Source organism: Mangifera indica, chromosome 14, assembly GCF_011075055.1.
Source record: "Mangifera indica cultivar Alphonso chromosome 14, CATAS_Mindica_2.1, whole genome shotgun sequence".
Taxonomy (NCBI): domain Eukaryota; kingdom Viridiplantae; phylum Streptophyta; class Magnoliopsida; order Sapindales; family Anacardiaceae; genus Mangifera; species Mangifera indica.
The window spans coordinates 8191075-8217856 of NC_058150.1; the positions used below are offsets into that span (position 1 = coordinate 8191075).

General features: G+C 32.6%; 3 protein-coding genes across 3 annotated transcripts; 1 reads left to right on the top strand and 2 right to left on the bottom strand.

The window, feature by feature from the left end:
* Positions 1 to 4692: 4692 nt before the first annotated feature.
* On the top strand, positions 4693 to 9838 carry LOC123196227 (formin-like protein 1). The gene is made up of 4 exons (XM_044610163.1): positions 4693 to 6798; positions 6924 to 7123; positions 8030 to 8274; positions 8807 to 9838. The coding sequence occupies exons 1-4, from the start codon at positions 4904 to 4906 to the stop codon at positions 9614 to 9616; spliced, it is 3150 nt and encodes a 1049-aa protein (XP_044466098.1). The 5' UTR covers positions 4693 to 4903; the 3' UTR covers positions 9617 to 9838.
* Positions 9839 to 10019: 181 nt separating this feature from the next.
* On the bottom strand, positions 10020 to 12982 carry LOC123196228 (acyl-coenzyme A thioesterase 2, chloroplastic). Its single transcript, XM_044610164.1, has 5 exons — positions 12453 to 12982; positions 11921 to 12098; positions 11117 to 11580; positions 10577 to 10705; positions 10020 to 10441 (listed from the first exon to the last, which is right to left on the bottom strand). The coding sequence occupies exons 1-5, from the start codon at positions 12831 to 12833 to the stop codon at positions 10262 to 10264; spliced, it is 1332 nt and encodes a 443-aa protein (XP_044466099.1). The 5' UTR covers positions 12834 to 12982; the 3' UTR covers positions 10020 to 10261.
* A 5979-nt stretch (positions 12983 to 18961) lies between these two features.
* On the bottom strand, positions 18962 to 21827 carry LOC123196467 (probably inactive leucine-rich repeat receptor-like protein kinase At5g48380). The gene is made up of 3 exons (XM_044610512.1): positions 21486 to 21827; positions 20395 to 21341; positions 18962 to 20247 (listed from the first exon to the last, which is right to left on the bottom strand). Exons 2-3 carry the CDS (start codon positions 21229 to 21231, stop codon positions 19234 to 19236), a joined length of 1851 nt encoding a protein of 616 aa, XP_044466447.1. The 5' UTR covers positions 21232 to 21341; positions 21486 to 21827; the 3' UTR covers positions 18962 to 19233.
* Between the last annotated feature and the right edge of the window lie 4955 nt (positions 21828 to 26782).

The window sequence follows — 26782 nt, forward strand, 5'->3', positions numbered from 1 at the left end:
GTGGTTGGTCGATGCCAAGTAGTGTAGGCACACAAAACTCAATTTTTATGTGGACCTATTATTAAAGAAGTTAATTACATAGTTTACAAATATTAATTTTACTTAGGACCTCTAATTTTACATAAATTAGGTGAATTAATTTTTAACTTATGATTTAGGCCAAATGACCATTTCCCACTTAAGATTTCAACTATAAAATCTCAACTCTAATTTATATTGAAAATAAAAGATTATTATAACATAAACCAAAAAATTACAATTAAAAAAAATTTTAAATGCATAATTTTCTTCTATTCATAGTATATAAACTATTGTCATTAGCCCTTTTTCTTTTCCATTAATGTCTCTACCTCTTTTCTCTCACTCATTTCTTTATAGTAATTTCTATTACCCTTTTTTTCCTCTCATTTTTCTACTCATTTTTTTATAATAATGTCAATATATTTATTCTCTTCTTTTTCTCACTCAATATAAATTTAAGGTTGGTGGAAGATTTTCCAAGGAAATTAAAAAATGGGGAAGTGGTGATGAAGATTATAATAGGAGAATAATGATCGGTGGTGAAGATAATTGGAAAAGAATAATAGCTAGTGATGTTGATAAGGAAGATGATAAAAAGAAAAAGATAATCGACCATATAGTTTTTGGTAGAAATGATAGAGGAGAAAGAGGACAATTGAGAGTGATATTATCGGTGAAGATGAAGAGACTAAAAAGAGAATGATTGACAATTGATGATAAAAATAATAAAATAATAGAAGAAGAATAAATAGAAAAGAAAAATAAGAAATTTTTTAGATTAAGAAAAATAATAAATTATAATTATAATTAATGAAGGATATATTATTCAATTAAAATTTTATTTTTAACATGGATATTATTGTAAATTTAATAAAATTAAAGAAATATTAATAATTGAAATTTGGATTTAATGACAAGGGCATTTTTGTCATTTTATTGACAAAGAAGGATAAAACACACTGAAACCAAATGAATTTTACTCACGGAAAGAGATAAAAAGTGAAAAATTGGACTCTGGGTGGGAAACACTTATGGCAAATTAGAATTCAACCAGCCTAGCTAGTAGTAGCTACATGTATCATGTAATTACAAACTTACCCTCAAAAAAGAGACGAGGTTGCTATGATCAATTACTTTTTTTTTTTTTCTTAAATTCAAGTGGGTCGGGTCAACAGAACCCACAAAATGATGCCTTATTTTAGGTTAATTTTAATCTAACTTCAATTATTTTTATAATTAATTATGTGATTGACAACTGTTCATTTAGGTGGATCTAAGAATATAAATAAGTAAAAATTGTGCCATGCACTTAGGCACACCTTCTATTTCTTATATTTGTTTTTCAATTTTTAAAAGTCTTTATTAATAGAATAATTAGGTTTGGTAAAATGGGTGAGCACCTAAAGATGAAAAATAACATTTGGATGTGTGTAAGTTAGAAAAATTAATTTATTAATTGGATTGGGTTCATGGTTAATAATTTTTAATTGTAATTTAATAATAAAAATAATTAATTATTAATAATCTATCATTTTTTGGTTGGGACCTTGGATATAAATAATTGGCCAAAAGACTTGTTCCCACTCAAGGTTAGGTTAAGTGTAATATCAAACTCACATTCTCAAACTTTAAAAAATTCAAAGTCTCAACTATAAATAAAATTATATTAAAAATCTTAGTTAAAAGTTAAGGGTAAACCCATCATTTAATAAAAAAATTTTAAAAACTAAAATTTTATTATATTTTTTCTCCTCAGTTTAAAAATCTAACAATTTTTCTTCACCTAAAATCTAAAAAGTGGTCATTTTCCCACTAGGGTTTTGAAATCCTCACATGAGAAGGCGAAATTCGTTGTCTCCAATCATGTTAACTCTCTTTCCTGGTTTATCTCTCCTTATTAATCAAATCCTATCATTTGACAAAGCCTATTTTTTCTGACGAAAACAAAATTGTCTTCATTAAAGTGTCCATCTTTGGTAGCAATTTTAAAACCCTATTAGAGAAATTGTTACTTTTTAAACTTTGAGTAAGGAGAAATTATTAGATTTTCAAACTAAAAAAAAAAATTATAAAAATTTTAGTTTTTAAAATTTTGTTCTTAAATAATGATTTTATCTTTAATTTTAACTGAAACTTTTAACAGAATTGTATTTATGATTAAAACTTTAAACTTTTAAAAATTAAAAAATATGAGTTTACGATTACATCTAACCTTGAGTGGGTACAAGTCTTTTGACCTAAATATGATTAAAAGAATCGGCTTAGAAGTTGAGACTTATTTAATAATAAATTGGTGATTCAAATACATACTAAATTGATTAATAAAAAGTCCAATGAAAGCAAATTTAAGAAAAAGGGAATCTTCCCAAGAAAAATTTATTGGAAGAAACGTTTAAACTTTGTTTATAGTCTTTACACAGGGAAGAATATATGAACATTGCATAAAAATATGATCCGCTAGTTTTACCATTTTGAATATTTTACTAAGCGTGGATCCCAAATTCCAAAGGAACAACAAAATGAATACATACATGCATGCATGCATGGTACACTTGTTCACGAAGTACAATTTTGGAAGTTGCATCGTCACTGCATACATGAATTAATCATTTTAAATTGTTTTCGTGTGTCGGTGCTACATCCTTGCTCAGTGGTCGACAGTCATTTACATATTATTATTTTATGTCAAAAGACTTACTCCCACCTAAGGTTGACTAAAAACCTAAATTTTTATTTGATAATTTTTAAAAATTTAAAATTTTATTTATTATTTAATTTATTTTAGATTTTTTTTTTAAGATTAAGGATGAAATTATTATTTTTTTAAAGATTTTAAAAAGTAATATTTTATTCTAACTTAAAATTTTTTTAGTTTTATAAGTTAGTTTTTCTCTCCCTAAATATTTAGTATTTATATCTTTCATCTTCGACCACCATATCTGATGATGGGGAACTGTCGAACAAGAGAGGAAGAGACGGCGACCATCTCTCGGTAGAGGAGTTTTACCATCGACAAAGATGTCTTTGTCTCTTTGTCTTTGTCGATAACAAATCTCCTCTATTAGGAGATGGTTGTGTTTTCTTTCTCTCTTGTTCGATAGTTCTCGTTGCCAGATATAGTTGTCAGAGATAAAAGATAGAAATCTTAGGGATTTAAAGGGGGAAAAACTATTTTTTAAAATCGAAAAAGTTTTAGGTTGGAGTGAAATATTATTTTTTAAAATTTAGGAGGGAAAATGAGATAAAGATATAATATTTTAAATATTTTTGATAAAACAATAGTTTTATCTTTGACTTTAACAGGAAATTGTAATAAAAATTAGGTAATGGATAAAACTTTGAATTTTTAAAAGTTGGCAGTAGAACTTAGGGTTTTCACTAAACCCTGGGTGGGACTAAGTTTATTGGCCTTATTTTATTAGTTTTGAAGGGCATTTATAAAATTGTAGTGTATAATCTAAGGTTGATTTATTTATTTATGTGAGGAAAGCAAGAAGAGCAGATTCACACTTTACATTGACTGCCCGTTCAAATTTTAGGGAGAAAAAGGAACCGTTTTTCTTGACTTGACTCCATATTCGGCGCAATTGTCGGTCGGTCACCCTTGTGTTTTTCTATTTGGTATTTGCTCTTGGCTATTGGCTATTGGCTATTGGCCATTGGCTATTGCTGCCCACATCACAACCCACCCATTTTTGCATTTATTTATTTTTAGCTATCTCATCTCATATCATCAGGTTGCTGCTGTTATTGTTGTTGTTGTTGTTTAGAGGTCAAATCAGCTGAAAGAAATCAATCATTAGAAGATGCTTGGCTTCAAATGTTTCTCTCTTATTACTATGCCAACTTTCCTATTATTATTATTATTCACATTCAACTTTGTAATTTTGAGAGAGAATCTCTCCCTATGAATTCTGAGTACCTATGATATATATATATATATATATATATATATATATATGAATTATAATTTAATAATTATATATCAATTTAATAATGTATCATAATAATATTATTATTATTATTATTATTATATTTGAATTATTATTTATTATAATTTTATTGATGGGCATTATTCCATTATTAAAATGGTCCATTGGCAATGATTACATTACAATAGTGCTGTTGATCTCCTATCAATTTGCCATCATTTGGTCTTTTCTCAAATGGGGTTTCTGCTTTTTCACCAGCTTTCAAACTACATGATAAATCACCTTGAGATGAGGAGATTGTTGGTGCAAATAATGAAGACAAGTGCTCTTTCTCAAGCTAATGCCATGATCTATTTGTGGGTAGTCATAAATAGGAGTATGCATACTTTGTTTCAAATTATAAAATCAAATCGAATCGTTTAAAAATAACAGTTTAATTTAATTTGTAAATTAGTTTAGTTTGGTTTGATTTGAGTTTATTTTATTATTTTCTTAATATATATATATATATATATATATATATATATATATATTTTGTATCTTTTATATTTATTTTATATATTTATATTTATTGTAAAAAATCACTAGTGAATCGTGGCGGTTCAACTTGAGTCAATCCGTTTCAAGTAGTTTAAACATGGGAACCGGCTGGTCGAACCTGTACATACACCAACGGAAAAAATGAACAGAAGTCAAGCCCAGCAGAATCTTAGCTGGATGCAGCACTCACTGTCACTTTCACTCACACATGCTTCCTCCCTCTTCTTTCGACCTTTTCCCTCTGATCCCAAAATCTTATTCATCTCTTTCTCTCTACCACCATTAACTAATTAACCACTCAGTCCCCACAAATCACCCACCATTGCCATTACTCTCTCACTGCAACGCCTCTTTCTTCCTTTCTTCTCTCTCTCTCTTTCTGCATACTCTTCTTCTTGTTCTTCAGCACAATGCTCAACTCTTTCTGCTTCTTCTTCTTGATCTCAATCTTGATTCCTATTTCCTGCTCCTCCATTTCCAACCGTAGGATTCTCCATCAACCATTCTTCCCTCTTGATTCACTCCCTCCTTCTGAACCTCCTTCTTCATCTCCTCCTCCTCCCCATTCACCTTCTCCTCCTACTCCCAAGTTCCCTTTTTCTACTTCCACTTCAACCCCCGATTCCCCTTTCTTCCCTTCTTACCCCTCCTCTCCTCCTCCTCCTGCTCCCGCCTCTTTTGCTTCTTTCCCTGCTAACATTTCTTCACTTATCCTCCCTCATTCCCCTAACCAATCCAAACCCGCTTCCCAAAAACTCCTTATTCTCGCCGTCGTTTCCGTCCTCTGCGCTTGTCTTGTCGCCGGCATTTTACTCTTCTTGTACTTCCGTCGCCGTCGTCTGAAGAATAACCGCCCAGAAAACGAAGTCAAAAGCAGTGGACACAGTAACAGTAACAGCAACAGTAACCGTTCCTTACCGCCAAATGTCGAACCCAACAACACCGCACGGAAGCACAGAACTACGCGGACTTCTAGTTCCGAGTTCCTTTATCTGGGCACTTTGGTAAATTCACGCGGCGGCATCGACGATACTGCAAGTGCTACTGGTTCACGCGTTAATAGTTGTCTTTCCCCTGAGCTTCGCCCGCTACCGCCGCTCCCTCAGCAGGCTAGTTTCAGAGAGAATCACAATGAAAATGCAGACGTTGCGTCGAGTATGGCAGAGGAAGAGGAGTTTTACTCGCCAAGGATTTCGTTGAGCAACCCCGGTACGGGATCCGGTTCGAGACGAGATTTTGCGACCATAGCTAGTGGAGAGAGTATCGGAGGAAGAAACAGTGAGTCCAGCAGCTGTTCGTGTTCGTCCTCTAGTTCTCGATCTTTGTCGGCGAGTATTTCTCCGCCGATAAGTTTAAGTCCGAAAAGATCCGAGTCGGAGCCCAAATCTGCCGAGATAACCCTTCCGATGCAATCTGTTTTTGCTATGGCATCTCCTTTGCAATCATCCCCGGATCGAAATGTACAGTCTCCTTTACTTTCTATTGCTTCTACTTCACCGGACACGAGATTATCACCATCAAGATACAATCTTTTGGATCGAAATGTAATGTCTTCTGCTTCTACTTCACCCGATAGAGAATATTTATCATCCGATATATCGTTGCAGAAGAACCAAGAATTATCTCTAAGGTTGAACAATGCTAGTCGACTCTCTGCAGCTTCTACTTCTCCACATAGAGTGTCAGAGAAGAACCCAGATGGAAGTGTGCGGTCTTCGTTTTCTTTCTCACCAGAAAAAATTTCTAAGAAAACCGGAAATAATTCACCGAGAATATCCGATATTTCGGGTCAAAGTAATCAGTCTTCTTTATCTTCTTCCCCCGAAAGAGTCTCAGATCAGTCACCGCACAGAAGTTCAAAGAAAACTGGTTCTCCTAGAAATTCCGATATTTCGGGTCAAAGTAGCCCAGGTGAGTCATCGAGAAGTTCAAGTGTCTCGGATCAGATTTCGTCCCCGGTAAAAATAAACATTATTGTTCCAATGCCCCCGCCACCTCCACCTCCGCCACCTCCACCACCGCCTTTGCAAAGACAATGGGGAAGTAAAGTGGCTTCAAGTTCAACGCCAATTCGTCTAGGTCAATCAATGTCTAAGCCACCTGTTTTGATACCGCCCTCAAGGCCTTTTGTGATCCAAAATCCAACAAAAGTTTCTCCGGCTGAGTTGCTGTCAAGTTCTAATTCGTTGGAGAATAATGTTGATGAGAGTTTGAAACCGAAGTTGAAACCTTTACATTGGGATAAAGTGAGAGCTAGCTCTGATCGTGAAATGGTTTGGGATCACCTTAGATCAAGTTCTTTTAAGTAAGTTAGTGAAATTTTTATGATTTTATCTTCACTTTTAATGGTTCAAAGTTGTGTTTTTAATATGATGGTTTAGTTGTTTTTATGTTCATTTTGATTAAGTTGTACAATTGGGTTGAATGCAGATTGAATGAGGAGATGATTGAAACATTGTTTGTAGTAAACACACCAAGTGCAAAACCAAATCAAACAACACCGCGTTCGGTTCTTCCTTCACCAAACCAAGAGAATAGAGTGCTTGATCCCAAAAAGTCACAAAACATTGCAATTCTTCTGAGGGCTTTGAATGTCACCGTTGATGAAGTTTGTGAAGCCCTATTAGAAGGTAGAGTGAAGTTGTTCTAATTCCTAAAATATGAATTTGGTGTGACTACTGTTAAAATTTTATTGATTTGATGGAAATTGACAAAGCATTAGATTGATACAACGTTAACAGAACAGGATTTTAATAACATTGAAAGACACATTTGTATGTTCCTTGTCAACATGATACAGTTGCATTTGGTTATCATCTGAGGGTAAATGCTGCTAGTGTGACTTTCACACATCACAGGTTTCATGTTCTGTGTTACCATCAAGGCATGGAAGCAGAAAAGTAGTTATATCTTGAAACAAATTGCTGTTGTTTTCAAAGGTGTCTCTCTTTAATTTCATGTGCTCAGAAATTGCCTTAACCAAGTTGTTCTCATAAATTGGAGAGAGGACATTTGACTGGATCGTTTGAATTTTGGCTTTAATAAATTTTCTATCAAATTATTTTTTCTCTGTTTAATACATGAATGACTCATATTTATACTTGGTTCTTTTTTCCCTTAACATATTTGGTTGTTTAATAGTTACTTCCTAATTTTATTATATTAAGGTTCATTCCTCACTCACTGTATAATTCAGTGTTCATTTTTGATTTAAAACTGTCCAGCATGCTAATTGTTCTTGTTCTGCATCCATATTGACTTTCCTTCATTTCTTGAAACATATGGTCATAAAATATTTCTTGAAAACTATCTTATTGCGTTTTTTCTAATACTGTTGCACTAGAAGGTAACTGAGTCAAACTGCTGCATGATTCCACATTCAAGAACTAATACATTCTTTTATCAAGTTCCGTCTTTTACTGAAACCAGATAGTGCCTTAAATTGTTTTCTCTTTAAAGGTTTCCTTTATCAGTGGGGTCAGTCCTAATTTTAACCTATTTAAAATGCAACTGAAGCAATATCTATTTTTGTACAGGTAATGCAGAGACACTTGGAACTGAACTTCTTGAAAGCTTATTGAGGATGGCTCCAACCAAAGAAGAAGAACGAAAGTTGAAAGAGTACAAAGATGATTCACCCAGCAAGTTTGGTTCTGCGGAGAAGTTTTTGAAGGCAGTGCTTGACATACCTTTGGCATTTAAAAGGGTTGATGCAATGCTTTATATAACCAACTTTGAGTCTGAGGTTGAATACCTCAAAATGTCATTTGAAACTCTGGAGGTGAGTCATGTTATTTCATCTCTCTCTGACCCTTATCTCCCTATTGAAATCCTGTGTCTCAGTCATTTCTGAGCATAATGCAGATACTATCCTAAGATGGCCTGGGTTCTCATGTTAGTTCTTAGATTACTGCCAGTTTCATTAGTTGGCATTCCAATATCACCATATAGGACCTTGTTTCTCTCTCTCTCTCTCTCTCTCTCTCTCTCTCTCTTCCTATCGATACGTATAGGTGCATGTGACATGTGCTGAGTGCTTAGGGAATTTTGTCATCCTCATGTAATTTGACAGTGCATATTGTTTGTATCAGTATTATCATTATTATTATTATTCTGTTGGGCCACTTTGTGACCTGGAAATCCTGAAAGGCATACATGGTGGCATTTAGAGAACTATCTGGCTTATGTCCTATGGTATTCGTGAAGGCTAGAGAGATGTGCTTCATATTTCTAGTGATTCTGGGGTGAGATGTATTATATTGTCGCTATTATAGTCGGTTAAGTCTCATGGCTTTCTTTTTTCTTCTGTTCAGGCTGCCTGTGACGAATTAAGAAATAGTAGAATGTTTCTGAAGCTTCTAGAAGCTGTGCTTAAGACTGGGAACCGCATGAACGTTGGGACAAACCGTGGTGATGCCCACGCCTTTAAACTCGATACACTTCTCAAGCTTGTAGATGTCAAGGGTGCAGATGGAAAAACTACACTGCTGCATTTTGTTGTGCAAGAAATTATAAGAACAGAAGGTGCTCGTCTTTCAGGTTCTAGCCAAAATCCTGATGATGCTAAGTGCAGGAAGCTAGGCTTGCAAGTTGTTTCTGGTCTAAGTTCAGAGCTTATCAGTGTGAAGAAATCTGCGGCCATGGATTCTGATGTGCTCAGCAGTGATGTGTCTAAGCTTTCTAGAGGCCTTGCGAACATCAGTGAGGTTGTGCAATTAATTGAAACACAGGGGTTGGATGAAAGCACCAAGAAATTTTCAGAGTCAATGAACAGGTTTGTTAGAATGGCCGAGGAGGAGATTATCAGGATTCAAGCCCAAGAGAGTGTTGCTATGTCTTTGGTGAAGGAGATTACAGAATACTTTCATGGAAACTCAGCAAAGGAAGAAGCTCATCCCTTCAGAATCTTCATGGTGGTGAGAGACTTTTTTACGATTCTTGATCGGGTTTGCAAAGAAGTTGGTATGATAAATGAGCGAACGATGGTTAGTTCTGCCCATAAATTTCCAGTTCCAATAAATCCAATGCTACCAGTTCCAGTAAATCCAATGGTAGCACGAAGTTTTACTGGATTTCCAGGGAGACAGCAGTATAGTTCCTCTGATGATGAGAGTACTTCTTAGTATTTTTGGCTTGTGTTAGGATATAACCTCTCTTCACTTCTCCAGAAACCCGCCAAGAATTAGGTGGTTGTACCAGTTGGTTGGAGCTTGTCCAGGCTTGCCACGTTTATGTAATTTATTTTCTATACCTTCTTTTTTTTTTTTTGTATTGTATAAATCCATGTAGAAGATTTTGGGAAAATTGTGTCCTATAGATATATATACAGATTTCTTTGGGAAGAATTCGATAGTCTCTTCAGTTAGTTGAATGTTTTATGAAATAGGTACAGATTTCAGGAAGCTACTAAATTTTCCTGTTATATAAACTTTAGAAGAGCCTACATCATATTTACGTATGGACATTTATCTAATGCTGGTTGACAGATAATACTCATCTTAAGACAAATAAGTAAACGCCAGAGTATTACAGCTAATATCTTTTTATAGCTGCTGATGCAATACTTGCTCATAATGCAAACCTTTGTCAGGAACTTGATAGACATTGAAGTGGCATCAAATCAGTACAAAGTTGGATTATCTAGTGTTTAACTTTTCCAGGTTTTCAAGTATACAAGAATTACTATCGCTTTAAGTACGAACTTTATTTTGATCAAACTTGCTTATGGATTAGAAGCCTCACTGCCCAGAATCTTGTCCAAGGAAATATCATGTCTCCTTGTTCATGCATTGAACTTTGCCAGATAGCAAGGCTTCAGCATCCATGCGCTCGAGTATATGACGTGCTTCTTCCTCAGTACCTGGAACCACGTTCCGAATCCTAAATCCATTTGTTCTGGCCTTTGCCTTTGGACAGACAGTGAATGTGAAATAGAATGTATTTGAAACCTATTTTAAGGAAAAAAAAATGTATAAATCATTAGAAATACAATACATATCAAAAGGATTAAAAACCAATTGCCCTCTGTAGAGTAAAAACAAATAGCCCTTTGTCTTTTCAAATGCAGTCAAACAGGAGCTTACCTCACTTGACCTGACCTCAGGCCTTGTAACATGAGCTACGACTTCAACGTTGATCAGAGGCTGATCAGCATTCTCAAGTTCTGTGTACAGAATGCAAGATTTGAAACGCAGAAAGTCTCCAACATCCACCTACTCATTGAAAATACAATCTTTATTATAAAATGTAACACAAATTGCACTACAAGAGATCAAGTAAACCTAAATTTTAGAAAGTTGATGCTTGCCAAACAGCTAAATTAATGTAAAATAATTTGAGGAAGGTAAACTTAATATCAACATGAAATAACAAACATTGGAGAAAGCAAAATCAAAGTGCTTGATTGTGACATGTTTGCAGCAAAGAAATTGCAGCATTATCCACTAACATTGAATCAGAATAATTGAAGAGTCAAAGATAAAGTCATGTTTTCAACATGCATATGTATAGTACCACAATCAGTACAAATATAAAGTAGGGGTTCCAAGTTCCAGGACTTCTTTTGAAGACTGTCATGGTCAAGTTAATACAGGAAGCTGAATCAAAGGAGTGCAGGTACTCACAGGTCTTAAAAAATCAACATGATCAACTTCCAGAAAGCGAGGCACCATTCCGGCAAAGGCATAAGCTGTTGAGAATGCTAATTCAAATGCTCGATGCATCAAAAACCCTCCAAAGATACGGCCATGGATGTTCCTTTGTTGTGGCTGGCAAACTAAAGAGTTCTCAAGTCGGGTATCTCTTAGAAGAATGCTGTTTCTGTCTGCCAAGGCTGGCATGTCACAAAAAATCCTTCCTTCAGCCAACAATGCTTCAAGTCTATTTGTCTCCCCATTCTCAAAATCTTTTCTATCTCTCTTTCTTTTCCTCAATTTGTTTCTAGCTTCAGCTTCTTCATACAGAAACTTCTCATGCTCAGTTTGTGGTGATAGACGGTTAACTGGAGCAGCTTTTCCAGTTTTTGAGTCACATGCAACAAATATGAAGTTGGCTGTCAGAACTACTGAGTCAGCAGCACCAGAGTCCTCTGCAAGAAAACAATCATATCAAGCCACTCATGGTCATCTTAAAGCGAATAAGTCATAACGAGAATAAAGGCCTAGAAAAAATGTAAACTATTAGCATCATAAAACTGCTCAATTTATCATCTTTACTGGCTTACAAAACTTTATAAAGGTGTCATCTCTTCATATAATAAGTAAAAGTTTACGCATGCCACTGCCGAGTTTTAGTTGGAAATGCCAGTATATCTCTACAGACTCAAAGGAGGCAAAGCCTGCTTCTGCATACCTATCTTATCTAAAGCTTAGAAAAGAATATCAAAGGATCCTTCATGTAGTTTGTTAAAATATTTCTGATTAAACTACCTTTTACAGGCTGAATGACATCAAGCTGAATTTCAATCGATGACCGACCAACCCATATGACAGAACCAACTATTCTCAGATCATAGTCAATGCTAATCGGCTTCTTCAGTACAATCTTGTCAACCGAAGCAGTTACCACCAAAAGCGGCCTTGTCATGCTATCCTCATCGGAGCAATGCTAATTCACCAGCAAAGAGCAAATCATTACAGGAAAACTTGAGTAATCATGTTCAGTTTGGAAAAAAGCAAGCACATGAGATGTCCACTTTGAATTAACTTTGTTCAAATTACATAAATCGGCAACTTATTGCCGAATTCACATGAAAAATCCTAACTTTAATTACTGTATAAACCATGTGACATCCAATTTCTCTATTGGAAGCGTACATATTCAAAATCATCTTAACATAAAACCATATAAAAATTACAAATTATTAACAGTAACCAAACAAAAGCAGAATCAATCACAAACCAGAGATAAAAAGTTGGAAAAAAAACAAGCCCACATATCAATCTTCCTAAATAATTATACCTTTACCGAAATGGTACCGGCCAAAGCATCAAGATCCTCTAGCAACATCCCAATCCTGACCTCATTCCAAGGATCTCTATATTGTTCTCTTAAAGTATAGTCAGTAGAGAAGTTATACAAAATACTGGTCCTGCTTTGTGAAGGAGTTTTGGTGAGCAATTCACTTTGTGGGGGAGCATCCTTTGGGGGGTCAAGGAGTGATTCAAAAATGTGAGACCTAGCTTCCCACAAAGCATTTGTGACAGGAGAATGGTACATTCCAGGCCATAAACTTATAGGCTTTTTGTTGGCTTTGGGGTCAGGCGAGGACTTGTCAAATGGTGAAGCAAATGTTGAGAAAACAGGGATGGTTTTTGGAGACGAGGAATTGTTGAACTCCATTATGGTGGGTTTGTAGAAATGGATTTGCCAGGCGTTGACTTCGAATGATGACCAAAGTTGCGTTCTTTCACGAAAATAGGGTAAACATCGCTGCTTGGTGTTGGGAATTTGGCAAGCGTTTTCCTGCTGGTTTAAGGATGCTTAAACATTAATTAGAGGAATTTAAAGGTTGAAAACGGCAATTAAATAGATGCTTTAATTTTTTTTAATGAAAAACTACAATTGGATAAGAAGCTCGGACTCTGGGTCGAGTGCCCAGGGCCCAGGGCCCAGACCCATGGAGCCCCAATGGTTAAATTAATTAAAAATAACTAAATAAAAAAAATTTGTTACTTACAATTTTCAATACAATCCATTAACACAATATAACACGATACCAAAAATATTAGGTTAGAATTAAGCTTTTTTGATATTAATTTATTTTGGGTCAGTCGACATTACTTGAAATTAAATCAGATAGTGTTAGAATTTACACAAAAATAATTTAATACGATCCGAATTGATTTAAATGTTTTAGAGAAATATTATTTTAATAGAGTTTATTAAAGATAAATTATAAAAATACTGAAAGATAATATCAATAATAATTGAAATCTATGAATTGAATGTTTTAGAAAAATGTTGTTTTAATAAAATTTATTAGAGATAAATTATAAAAATATTGAAAGACAATATCAATAATAATTGAAATCTTTATAGATTATATATAGTTATATAATTTATATAATTATATAATTACTCATATTATTATTTATTTTTTAAAATATTTTTATTTTATTATTAAATAGTAAGAATTTGATTTGATTAGTATGATTTTTGACGTATTTTAAAGTCTTAGTATGTAAATTTTAAACTATTTGTCAATAAGACAAAATATTATATCGTATATTTTATTAATAATAAATTGATATAATTTGATACAAAATTAAAACGATAAAAATATTTTAAAAAATAAAAATATTAGATAATTTTAAGTTAATTTAGAATAGGTCAGATCAATTCAAATATTTTTTTTACATAACTATAATTTTAATTAGATTAAAATTGAAAACCTTTAATATAAAAATTAAATTAATACTATATGAAAATCATGAAGTAAGAAATCTAGTGAGAATTTGGTTTTCCACCAAAAACAATAAATGATGGTGATGGTGGGCTATGGCATTAAAGTCTTGGAGGAGGCGCATTAATACTTAGGGCAGCGACCTTCCATCTCATATGATGCTCCTCCACCTCCACTACTTCCCAGAGAACCACGGAAGATTCACACCGACCGACATCTTTTAAGGTTTTGCCAATTATAAAAGTATTTAATTTATTATTAAATTATAATAAACAGATTTTATTTAAAAATTTATAAAAAAAATAAAATCAATTAAGATACTTATATTTATAGGGGTTATAATATTTTTTTTTTAAGAAATAAAAATTATTTATTTGATTTTAATAAAATAATTAAAATAAAAATCCATAAAACATATTTTAATGGATAAAAGATATTTTTTTCTTCTTTTTTATTTAACTTATTTTTTCTTGCAAACCTTTATAAATTCATCAAATCTAATAAAAAATAATTAAATTACTCAAAAATAATTAAAATTTCAAAAAATATACAAAATTTTGGTCAAACCTAGTTTCTGATCGGTTTAATAAAAAAATCATTTTTTAAAATTAACCAGATTGAACCTAAAACCAGTTCTCGATTCAATCAATTGTACCTATCGATTCGATCTGATTTTAAAACCACTGGTATAAGATATACCCACCATTTTCATTTTGAGCGTTTATATTCATGTCCTTCTCTTTACTTCCCAAGTTTCGAGTCATTTGCCTCAATTTTCTTTCTTGTTTGGTTTCTCTCATATTCTCTTTTATATATTCATCACACGTTATTAGCATGATTTATCCAGATATATTTTAACATAATTAATATTTAAATTATGATATCATCTCATTTGTATAATATAAATATGAGTATTTCAATTATAATATTATCTTATTTACAAAATATAAACTATAAATGTTTCAATTATTATTATTATTATTCTATTTAATTTTTCATATATTTTCCCATTTGTAAAAAGTATATTGTAGTTATTAATATTTATATTATTTTGATAATTGTTTTATATTTATAAATACAAATTATAATTACATTTTATTTGTAACCTAAAGATTGAAAAATCATAAAAAATATAAACCCAAAATCTTAAATATAATCAGAACTAAGATTTTAAATACTATAATTTAAAACTCAATAGTTCAATGTTAATTACAAACCTTGAAGTTGTACAAATATGAGATAAATATAAACTTGATATTTTAACACAACAATTTTTGTTTTAAAATTATACATTTTACATTATGAGATTGATTTTGTTATTTTCATCGGCATATAGCTTGTGGAAATGTTGAATCTCATAAAACTTCAATATGTTGCTTTAAGGTTGGACGAAGAAAATTATACTAACTCCGACTCTTGACACGGTTTTCTATCTAGAATCAATGAACCTTGGAGAAAGTAATTAAAGAATGAAATAAAATGTCTGAATAAGATAGATTCAAGACCACTATTTTCTTTCAGCATCACATCCGTAAAAGATTGTGAATCGAATCGAATATAGATATAATAGATCAATTACAATTATGGAAAAGTTTGAAAGGAAAATTTGAACATCAAATATAATTTATTTTAGAATTAGCACCAATAATAACATTTTGGATAAAAAATGAAAACACATTATCCTATGATTACATGAGCGGTAATAACTTTTTTCAGGTAGGTAAAAATCCAGCAATGCAGTAACTTTCAGAGTGATGAAATGAAATGATGCTCACAAATCACAGTAAGAATTGTCTGGCAAAGGCCAGGCTACTTAGTCATTTACACGTTTCTGTATTAATTTCCAACCATTGCTTGCTACCGGGATTGTCAGGCTTCTTGGTCTCCATAAAGTCCCCCAAGTGTTTGCGGCTATTTATAATGTCTGAAGCAACCTTCCTTGTATATAATTTGAGTTATGTCCAACACTAGATCACCACTTCTTCCTGTCAAAACTTCAACCACATCTATGCACAGAGGCAGAAACAAGAATTATGACAAGGCAGGAGGATTTGGCAACAAACAGAGTTTAAAATTCACAGAGACAGGGTGCATGGAAATGGGGGAGTTATTCAATCTCATTTTTCAAACCGGGCTAGCATCAATCATGTTAAAGTTTCAGTAAGCGTGGAGAAACAAAGTAAAACTGGGTGCTGCTGCTGCTGGCCCATCTGGGTTGAGCCTCGGTTTAATTCCAAATGCATCACGTTTTAATTGAACCGGAAACCGGTTTGAACGAGCCGGTCTAAAATTACGTACAATTAATTACATGCTAATAGTTGTAATTAATTCCTCAAAATTTTCATCTTTTGGTTTCTTTTTTATTTAACTAATATAGAAATCAACACCAAACTCTAAATTTCTGCTTAATGTTTTTAATACAATAGATCAATATAAGAGGATTCTTTGGCCAATCCGGTCTATCTGATGTTGATTTATCGATTAGAGGACAATAAATCCTCTTTATCCAATGAAACATCTACAATTGAAAGGAGAATATTGTTGTGGAAAGGTTCGCTGATAGTAAAATTTTTTTTTAACCATAAGAGAAAAAAGAAAAAATTTAAAAAGAAAAATAAAATTTTCATAATTTAATCTTAAAAAAAATTATTATTTTTTTAAATTAAAAAAATAATGTAAATTTTTATAATTTTAAGATTTAATAATAAAATAATAATTTTATTTTTATTTTAAAAAAATAACTTATAAATAAATATTTAAATTTGTAGTCTTCGTTAAAGTTTACTTGGAAGATAATCCTTTGGCCAATATAAAATATCTAAAGGAAAACAAAAGCAAGTCAAGCCAGCACTTAAAGTCTAGGCGCTATCGCAGTCTTAAGTCGTCGCAGGAGCTCCCCTTCAGTCATGTTTCTCGCAGGCATTTCCTCAATATATTAATTAATACTTGATAGCGTGCTTAGATTAAATTCAGTGTTGACATTTGTTTCTTCCTGAGTAAGCAATGACTTTCACCGCTCTGCCACTCTAAAGTCTTATTTGTGCACAAGGACGGTCCCAGGAGAGACTCTAATAGAGGTTTTTTGTTTGGCCCAAGGATAATTTTTTAATTAATTTTAGTCCAACATTAAAAGTAAATCTAAATAAAAAATTCAAATATTTATTTATAAAATTACTATTAAAATATTAAATGAGAGATATTCCATTCTTAAACTTCAAAAATTTATATTATTTCTCTCTTTAGTTTAAAAAATTAATAATTTTCTTACATAATTAAATTTAAGAAAATATACTTTTTTCCTTTTTAGGTTTTATCTTCGATAGTTTAAAGAATCTAGTCATCGATTAGAAAGAAATTATGATCCTCTTCAACAAAGAATGACTTTTCGTTATTTAGATCTAGACAATAAAATGTTATTCAAATTGAGAAGAAGTGACGAAAGACGATGAAACATCGTCTTTTTTGTTACATCTTTCGAATGATAAAAGATGATGTTTTATTGTCCTTTGCGGTGGTGGATGACCGTGCCTTGTGGTTGAATCTAGAAGATGAGTGAAAAATATTGGCCGTTGACTAAAATGGTGATGGGCAAAGAAGAGAAACAAACTCTAAAAATGAAATTTAAACTTTTTAAACTTTGAAAATTGATTAAAGTGTTAGTCTTTAAAATTTGGAAGGGGGTGGGACTAGAGAATAAATTTTTAAAGTTTTAAGATTTAAAGGTTATCCCTGACTTTAACTAAAAATTTTGATAACAGTTAATCCACATATGGGTGTTTTGTTTGTTCATTTGCTGTTGGTATGCTTTTGAAATTATGCTAAATGAGGGTGGGAAATAGTCCGTCGGCCATATTTTCTTTCTGCCTTGTACGCCAAGGGGTGGCAATCTTGTAACATAGCACAGCGAAAAGCAATCTGTTGTTGCCAGTTCACTTGCAGAGGCTCAGCGTCTGTGCTATGATTCAACTTGCTTCCTAAATGTTATGGGTTCACTCTCTTCTCTAGTAAGTCGCCTGCTACCATTTTCCCATTTCTCAATGAGTAGGCATTCTTAGGAAAGCATTTCATTCCATTCTCTTAACCTGTAAATAATGGAATCTCATTTTATCCCATCCTCTATCCCTTTTCCTTTTCCTATTCCCAATCCCATATGATACAAACTTTAGGAGAACCACACCTCAAAAACTAACTATTGAGATGGAAGAGCCCAAGACCATATAAACTCTACACTAGTTGTCCATACTTTTCAATGTGGGATTCAAGTCTCATACCTTGCACTTGAGATCCTAACATACCACCACGCTCCGCAGCCTCGACGCCCATGCGGGCTGACTGTGCGTTAGCTCCCTGCTAGCCCCGGGCCAACACTGCAATGCCAACGTCACCACCCGTGCCGCACGATTGCAATTGGAAGACATGGTAATGACTCTGATACCAAATGATACGAACCTTAAGAGAACCACATCTCAAAAGCTAGCTATTGAGATGGGAAAGCCCAAGACCATATAAACCCCATACTAGTTGCCCATACTTTCCAATGTAGGATCCAAGTCCCATACCTTGCACTTGGGATCCTAACACCATATCAACTCAATCTACATTATTTGGTGTTTTCGTGTAATTGTACTAATAAGGAACTTACAAAGGAATTTGTTACCGTATAGGAGTAGCATTACCAACACTGCAGCTCTTGCATAAAGCTCAAACTCTGAACTACCCGTAAGCTAGGATAACCGCTGTTAATTCAAGTTCAGGTTTTGCTACACAGTTTTTGTATCAATTCATCATCAAAAAATTTATAAACTCCAACCATAAAACTTGGAAACCAACATCTTAAAACTTAATATCTGTAAGCTAATTAATAATACTTTGTACATCAAAACCACAACATTTGTAACAAGCATTTGTCCAATACTGTAAATAGCCAAAGCTAATCAAGTTCAGTTTTTATCGAAATAATGGTACATATCTATACAACCCTTTATTTACTAGCATGTTTTGGAGGTAACTAGATCCTAAAGCTACAATATCTCTTAACAGCAATGCCAAATAAAGGATAAACAGATGCAGAATAGGTAAAATACCATTAAATAAATCCCCAGGGAATCAAAGGAAAGCTGTGATAAAGACTAGAGATACAGCCAATAAATGTTGGCGGTGGAGACTACATATTGATGCCATTTCAGCGATGTATCATATTATCAATACTGAAATGTCATACTAGCAACTAAACCATCAACACTATATGTAATATTAACATTTATTTAGATAGTGCACAATAGATAGTTACATATAAATTACAACAAACACCACTACGTGTGTCATACCTTTTGTCAATTATTGTGTATCCTCTCGTGCAACAATAAGTTCTTCGATGTGATCAGCACCATCGATGTCAGAGGGAATCAAAATCTGATCCTCAATGGTAAAATTGTAGGGCTCCCCTATAGCTCTTAGAAACTGGTATAGTTCAAACATGGTAGGCCTCTCCTTGGGAACCTCTGGAAGGACACAGTTACATGCAACTTTAAGAAACTGGAAAAGCTCGTTATCAACACCCTTCCCAAGCAATGACTTGTCAATAGCATCTCGGAGTTGACCACTCTTTGACAGCTGTGACATCCATTCCACCAGATTTCCCTTAAAGGTTTCAGGAGCTTTAGCCACATGGGTAGGTTTCTCGCCAGTCACCAACTCAAGAAGCACGGTTCCAAAGCTGTAAACATCACCCTTTGGTGTGGCTACGAGAGTTCGTGTATACTCTGGAGCAACATAACCCAAATCCCCAAACTCTCCATTCACAAAGGTACTCAAATGCGTATCGATTGGGTTCATGAGCCTAGCAAGGCCAAAATCAGATATTTTAGGCTCAAATTCTGCATCTAATAAAATGCATTTAGAGCTAATATTTCGGTGAATGATACGGGGATTGCAGTTATGATGTAGCCAAGCAAATCCTCTGGCTGCCCCTATAGCTATTTTGAGCCTCAGGGACCACTCCAGAGGCTTGCCTCCATCATCAGCAGGATGTAAATTATCATACAGGGTACCATTGGCCATGTGCTTATAAACCAAAAGCCTCTCCTGTTTAGCCATGCAAAAGCCCAAAAGAGGAACCAAATTATGATGTTTCACACTCCCCAAAGTAGCCATCTCAGATAGAAATTCTTTCTCAGAACGCTGAGAATCCTGCAACCTCTTGATCATAAGTGAAGAGCCATCTTCAAGCACTGCTTTGTACATTGTCCCAGTTCTTCCTGACCCAATAATATTACTTTTGCTGAAGTTGTTAGTAGCCTTCATGAGATCACTTAATCTCATTTTTGTAACTGACTTCTCAAACATGGAAACCTGGTAAACAAATATTTATTAGTATAATAAAGGTGTTAGATAGACTTTTAAGCAAATGATTATAATGATAATATAGAATTGCAAAATGAATTTGTATTCATGAAGGATTTTTTCATGCTTTCTAAGTTTAATATTAAATTAGCTTGCCTTAATGCCTTTTGCTCCTGTCAAGCTCTTTGCCCATTTATTTCCTTCAGGATCATCATCCTTCTTCTTCTTCACAGCATATCTACGGTAATAGAAGAAGAGACAAATAGCCACAACTATCGCAGCAAAAGTCACTCCACCAATTGCTGCCCCAGCAATAACTCCAGTGTGAATCTCCTTTGAAGCTGACGGGCAAGACGTCTTCAATGGGTACCCACAGAGTCCTAGATTACTTGCAAAATCTTCTGACTTAGCACCATACTTGGTAAACTGTGGAATCTGCCCGGTAAGCTGGTTATTAGCGACACTAAATGTTTTCAGCCGATCAAGCTGCCCTAATTGTGCAGGAATTTGACCTGTGAACTGGTTGTGGTCCAGTTTCAGGGTGTTCAAATAGGTACAGTTAGCAAGATTCACCGGAATATTCCCTGAGAACTTATTCGATGAGAGATCAAGAGAAGTCAAAAACCCAACAAAATGAGAAATATTTTCTGGAAGACTTCCAGAGAGATTGTTGCTTGAAAGATCTAACCCAGTCATACTCGAGCAATTCACAATGCCAGGAGGAAACTTGCCCTTGAGTCCCATATCCGAAAGGCGGAGATTCAAAACCTTATTCTCGTCAGGGTGCCAACACTCGACCCCAGCAAACTTACAAATGTATCCTTCCGTATTATTGTTAAAGTTCCAGGAAGCAGTCAAGTAATTATAAGGGTCCTCAAGTGAAGTTTGTATACTTTTCAAGCAAGCAATATCTTGCTCAGTAGCATAGCTCAAACTACAACTAAGTAATATCCATAGAGAAAACCCATTAAAAGAATAACTCTTTAACTCCATGTCTATTGAAAAGAACCCACCAAAATCTATAACTAACTAACAGCTAATTATTGTACAACAAACTTGCACTCACTGAACTCGCAAAAGCAAAGTCCTTACAACATCAAACCCTGAAACAAAATTCCAAAGTCAAAAGAAAAAAAACAACAAATCAAATTGAGCGGTCCAGATAGAATTTCGAAGCAGAAATTTAACATGAAGTCTACAATTGAGAACCCAGTTGACTTGATCAACTTAAAAATAAAGAGTTCTACCTGAGATCCCAGGAGGCCTGGAAGAACAACATCAAAGAACCAACAAAGGGAATTCAAAACAACGAGCAAGCATCGATCTTTCCAGGTGAAAATGAAGAATAAGTACCGCCATCATCATCATCAAGAGCATAACATAATTTCAACTACTAAAAGCCTCAGAAAAAAGAAGCTTAAGAAGAAGCGAGGAAAGAAGCCAAAGAAAAAAAGGAAGAAAAATAGGGTTTAATCAAGCGTAGAAAAAGAAGGCAAAAGGAGTTATCGGGTCAAACAAGGGGAGGCCATATTTTTCCAAGCTCCTGCGACGACTGGGACTGCGATAGCGCGTAGTCTTCGAGTGCTGGCTTGACTTGCTTTGTTTCTTTTAATTATTTTATTTTACAAAGATTATTTTATTTTGTTTTAATTCTAACCCTTTGTTTTTTCCTTTTATGGCTTTTGAGTTTTAACAAATAGCTAAGTAAAAAGCCCGCCCTAGGGCCCGGGCTAAGCTTGGACCAGTCCTTGCTGGGGGGGCAGGCTTAGGTTTAGGCATGAGAGGAGTTGAATAGGGACACGCCAAGTCACGGTCCCAGAACGGAACCTTAAAGACCGGTTCAACCCCTTCACACTAAAATTATTAAGAGAATGTTTGATTTGAATAAAATTTTATTATTAAAATTAAAAAATTATTTTAAAAATAAATTATATTAAAAGTTATTAGATATAAATTATTATTATATTTAATAAAATTTAATTAAAAAATATAAATAATTATTTAACTTTACTAATGATAATAAAAAATATTACTATATTATTTTACTTAAATACCTTAGATATAATTATTTTAAAATATTTTTTATATTATTATTTATATTAATTAAAAATGAGATTATTTTTATTCTTAAAAAATTAATAAATAAAAATATAATTATAACAAAATCAAGATTACTTTAGTAATATTTTAATATTTAAGGTAAATATGGTAATCAGGTTACTTGTCACATCTCTATTGATAATAGAAGATTACCAAAATTTTTTATTACTTATAAATTAAACAAAGTAATATAAGTAATAAAAGGTAAATTAACAAAGTAATTTTTAGAAACCTTTAACCAAATGCCCCTATAAAGCAAAATTTTTACTCTTTCAGTGGTAAATTTTTAAAAAATATTTATTTTATTAGTTTGACCATCGACACTAAGGTTGGTAAGTGCAAATTTTTAAACCAATGTTTTTTAAATCGGATTGGATCTATCGGTTTGGTCAATTAAATTGTGAGTCAATTTAAAATTTGATTTGGTTTTATAACATGGTTTGCTTTATACATAAATATTAACTTGTTTAAGATTTAATTAAACTCAATAAACCCATTAAACCGGGAAAATTATTAAAACTAATAAAACCAAGTTCACATAATACTACACAATTTTAATCTTACTAAAACTTAAAAGAGTTACAATTTGTAGAATCTTAATTGAATTAATCATAAAATTTGTAATTGATTTTTTTTATTTATCTATGTAATAGAGTGTCAATTATTAAATTAACATATTTGAAATTATATTTATATATTTTATGTTTAAAAAATATTATAAATATTTGATACTATTAAAAAATACATAATAATTTAGTAATAGGTTGAACTCATTAATTATCTAATTAAATCGATCAAACTGCAAAGTAGTGAAATAATCAGTTCAATCACCTATCCAATTTTAAAAACATTTCTGTACACCCCTCAACCCTTTTGTTACTCACAAAATACTCTAATTTTTTTGCTAATATATTCTTACTCTCTATTCACAAACTCTTTCCAATTTCATCAATTTTCTCATAATTTATATTTATTTATTTATTATTTTATCTATATTAGTATTTATTTAAATCTCTCAACTTTAAAGTATTTTATATTTTAATTCAAATTCATAGTGAAATCCTTAAATTTTGGAATCAAAGAATCATCTTCTTCACATTTTGATCATAACGAGTATCATGTTCCATTTTCTTCAATGACAGAAGAAATAAAAATGTTTGATCCATTTCTATTCTCTCACTCAGAAGATCTACACATCCCAAATTAAAGCACTATCAGAACTATATCTAGTTAAACACAAACAAATAACAATCCTATTTCAAAGGTATGACAATATTTCACTAAATGAAACAACCTTCGAAAAAACAAGTCTAATGAAGAGACATATGGGATATGCAAAATTTGTATAATCTTGATCGATTTCAAGAACAAGACTTTGATGATGAGGTGACACCTAAAGGAGAGACACACTAAATACAACCAAGGTTTAACCAGTTAGTAGACACAAACTCACTTGGTTATAATATGCATGTTGAACTCTCTAAACATGACATTACACTACATAATGTGCGCGAGAGAACGTAGTAAAATTTACAGCTGCTAGGAATTCTCTTATTTCTTTATAAAGATCCTTTTTGTGAAGGCAAAATTTTCCATTAGAAATGTATTTGTCACATCATCAATTTGATTGTTGAAGTAGGTTTAGAAGCTTCATAATGTTCGATGGAAGTCAACTACTTGGTGTTGTTAGCTATATCTAGAAATGTATTAGGTATTTGGTGGATTTACACGAGATTCATCACTTGGCCTAGCCTGCTTTGCTTCTCTGTGCCTGTTCCCGTGGATACTGCAGTTGAAATGCCCGATAACTTCCCTTATTTGCAAGTAGTTTCTACAATATTATTGTTTGCTGCATTTTCTGCTGCACCTTTTCTTCCATTGGTGGTTTCCGCACTGTTTAATTCTTCTCTAAGTTTCAAAAAATCCAGCTGCCCTTTATCTGGATCTGTCCTCCTAGTTAGCCAAGCCAGTTTCCTTCTGCTATTTGTCTGCAATTCCTCATCCAGACAGTTTTTTTTCCTGGGTGCCTTGGTTGGTTCTGTTGGCCAGCTCTTCTGTGCTTTCCAGTCCTGGGTGCTTCCAGGTTCCAGTCTTTCTTCCTCTGGTGCTTCATTCTCTCTCTTTTATAGGTTCATGCCTCCTACTGTTGCCTTGCTTCTGGTCTTGTTTGTATTGTTTGCCTTGATGGCCTTGGTTGTGTTGTTTTTGCTGCTGACTTGCTTGCTGGAGAATTTTCTTGGGTGTTGTCTTCTTTTTCCTGCGGTCCACTCTACTCTGTTCCTCAATTCGTCACACACAAAATTATGATAACTAATTTAGTAAAATTCTATATGAATAAAATATATGATAAGAAAAACAAACAAAATATTTAAGGACATCAAATTTGTAGAAGTATCTTAAATTTGTGAAAGTTTTTTTTTTTTTAATAACTGGGATTTTGCTTGTATTTGTTTTGTGGAAATCTTTTTCTTAAGCACAAATAATATATATTTTATAAAAAAACAATAAAACTATATAAATAAATAATATATATAATTTTATACACAAATAATTATAGTCATTATATAATTGGGTATTGATTTATCTTCAATTTAAAACTATCCAATCAAATTATAACATATAATTATTTGTGGTTAATTGTGTGTCCACATAGCAATACTCAAAGGAAAAATAGCAATTGAAATTTGACTCATTAGAATCTATGGGGATAAAAAATTAGTCTAGAAAGAAAGTTCTTAAAAGAAGATTTATTTTGAAATCGAACAGAATATGTTTATAAGATTAACCTCTAAAATGATTTTAATTATTAATCAACATAAAATAACACTACTCTTGCTTTTTATTAAGAGTATTATTATGTACATTTAATTTTAGGTATTTAATTAGATTCTTAAATGATATATCATCATATGATTGTGTTTTAATCACATAAAGACACGAGTGTAGGAATTTCTTATATGGGTATGCATTGATCATTTTTTTTTTCACTTGATTAAATTCAAACCAGGTGACAAGTGTAAAGATCCATTATGCTTCAAATCCGATCTTTAGGTGATAAGTGTGGATTGTCGTAGTTTATTGCATTTTTAATGTGAGGGTCCAAAGAACCTATTATAAAATAGTTAAAGTCTTATTCCCAAATCATATTGAAGCGATACATGTGCCATTCACTATCATCATGTTTTGATTCTGAGTGTTATTGCACAATAAGACCTGTTCATATATTGACAATCAAATCAAACTTAAATTGTTTTTGTGTTAATTATCAAGTTTGTTTGTATCTCTAAATATTTTAATTTCAAGTTCTATAACCTATATGCTTAAGAAATACGTAACTACATAGTGGTTCAATTGATTAATAACATTCAGTATTATGGATGAATTTGTGCAATTAATATGAGAATAAGTATCTAATCGAATAATCAAAACTAAATACATATAGTTTTATAATGCATTTGGACACAAAGGGATAACATCGTATGTATTACAAGTTAAAAGATTTCTCTAAGAGGGCGTTTGGTTTGGGTAATGTTTTATTACCAAAATAGAAAGATTTCCTTGAAGATAGATTACTTAGAAGATTACTGAGTATAAATGATTACTATATTTGATAAAATTTGGTAGGTATAAATAATTATTGTGTTTGGTTAAATGTAATAAAAGATTACTAGTAAATTATTTTACTTAAATACCCTTGAATATAATTATTTTTAAATATTTTTTATATTATTTATCATATTAATTAAAAATAAATTTATTTTTATCTAAAAAAATTAATAAATAATAATATAATTACAATAAACTCAAGATTACCTCAGTAATCTTTAAATACCTAAGGTGAAGGTGGTAATCAGATTACCACCAATATTACCTGTCACGTCAGTATTGGTAATAGAAGATTACTGTAATATTTTATTACTGACAAACCAAACAAGGGAATAAAAGATAGATTACTAAAGTAATCTTAAAAACCCCGAACCAAACGCCCCCTAAATTTTATCTTCTACCATTATGATGGGTTGAACTGTAACCACTTTCCCAATATGATAGGCTGATATCAAAATCTACAAATAAAAGCTACTTCCTCAACTACCACATCTAAGTTGTTTCAATTTTTGTGGCTACATTCACTTTGTCACTTCTGCTATTTGTAGCTTGATCACCCACTATAACAAACTACTTGCCTTTTTTATTTATTCTCAAGTGCCTCTCACTTTCTAAACACAACCCAACTTTCACTTTCTTCTCAACTCTTTCTGTCTCTCTCTCATCATCTACTAAGAAACACTTGAATTATGGTTGCTCAAGTTGCTAATAACTTTGCTATTGCTCTTTCCATTGTTTTATAAGTAATACTATATATATAATTTTATGTACAAATAACGATGTATCATCATGTGATTATATAGTTAAAAATTAAAAATAAAATAACATCCAATTATAT

Coding starts and splice junctions, on each gene's coding strand:
- LOC123196228 (XM_044610164.1), bottom strand. CDS start 12,833: ATGGAGTTCAACAATTCCTCGTCTCCAAAAACCATCCCTGTTTTCTCA. Junction 11,581..11,920: donor TGTCATTCAGCCTGTAAAAG/GTAGTTTAATCA, acceptor GTTTTCTTGCAG/AGGACTCTGGTGCTGCTGAC. Junction 10,706..11,116: donor ATGTTGATTTTTTAAGACCT/GTGAGTACCTGC, acceptor TTCAATGAGTAG/GTGGATGTTGGAGACTTTCT.
- LOC123196227 (XM_044610163.1), top strand. CDS start 4,904: ATGCTCAACTCTTTCTGCTTCTTCTTCTTGATCTCAATCTTGATTCCT. Junction 6,799..6,923: donor CTTAGATCAAGTTCTTTTAA/GTAAGTTAGTGA, acceptor GGTTGAATGCAG/ATTGAATGAGGAGATGATTG. Junction 7,124..8,029: donor TTGTGAAGCCCTATTAGAAG/GTAGAGTGAAGT, acceptor ATTTTTGTACAG/GTAATGCAGAGACACTTGGA.
- LOC123196467 (XM_044610512.1), bottom strand. CDS start 21,231: ATGGAGTTAAAGAGTTATTCTTTTAATGGGTTTTCTCTATGGATATTA. Junction 20,248..20,394: donor CAGGAGCAAAAGGCATTAAG/GCAAGCTAATTT, acceptor TTTGTTTACCAG/GTTTCCATGTTTGAGAAGTC.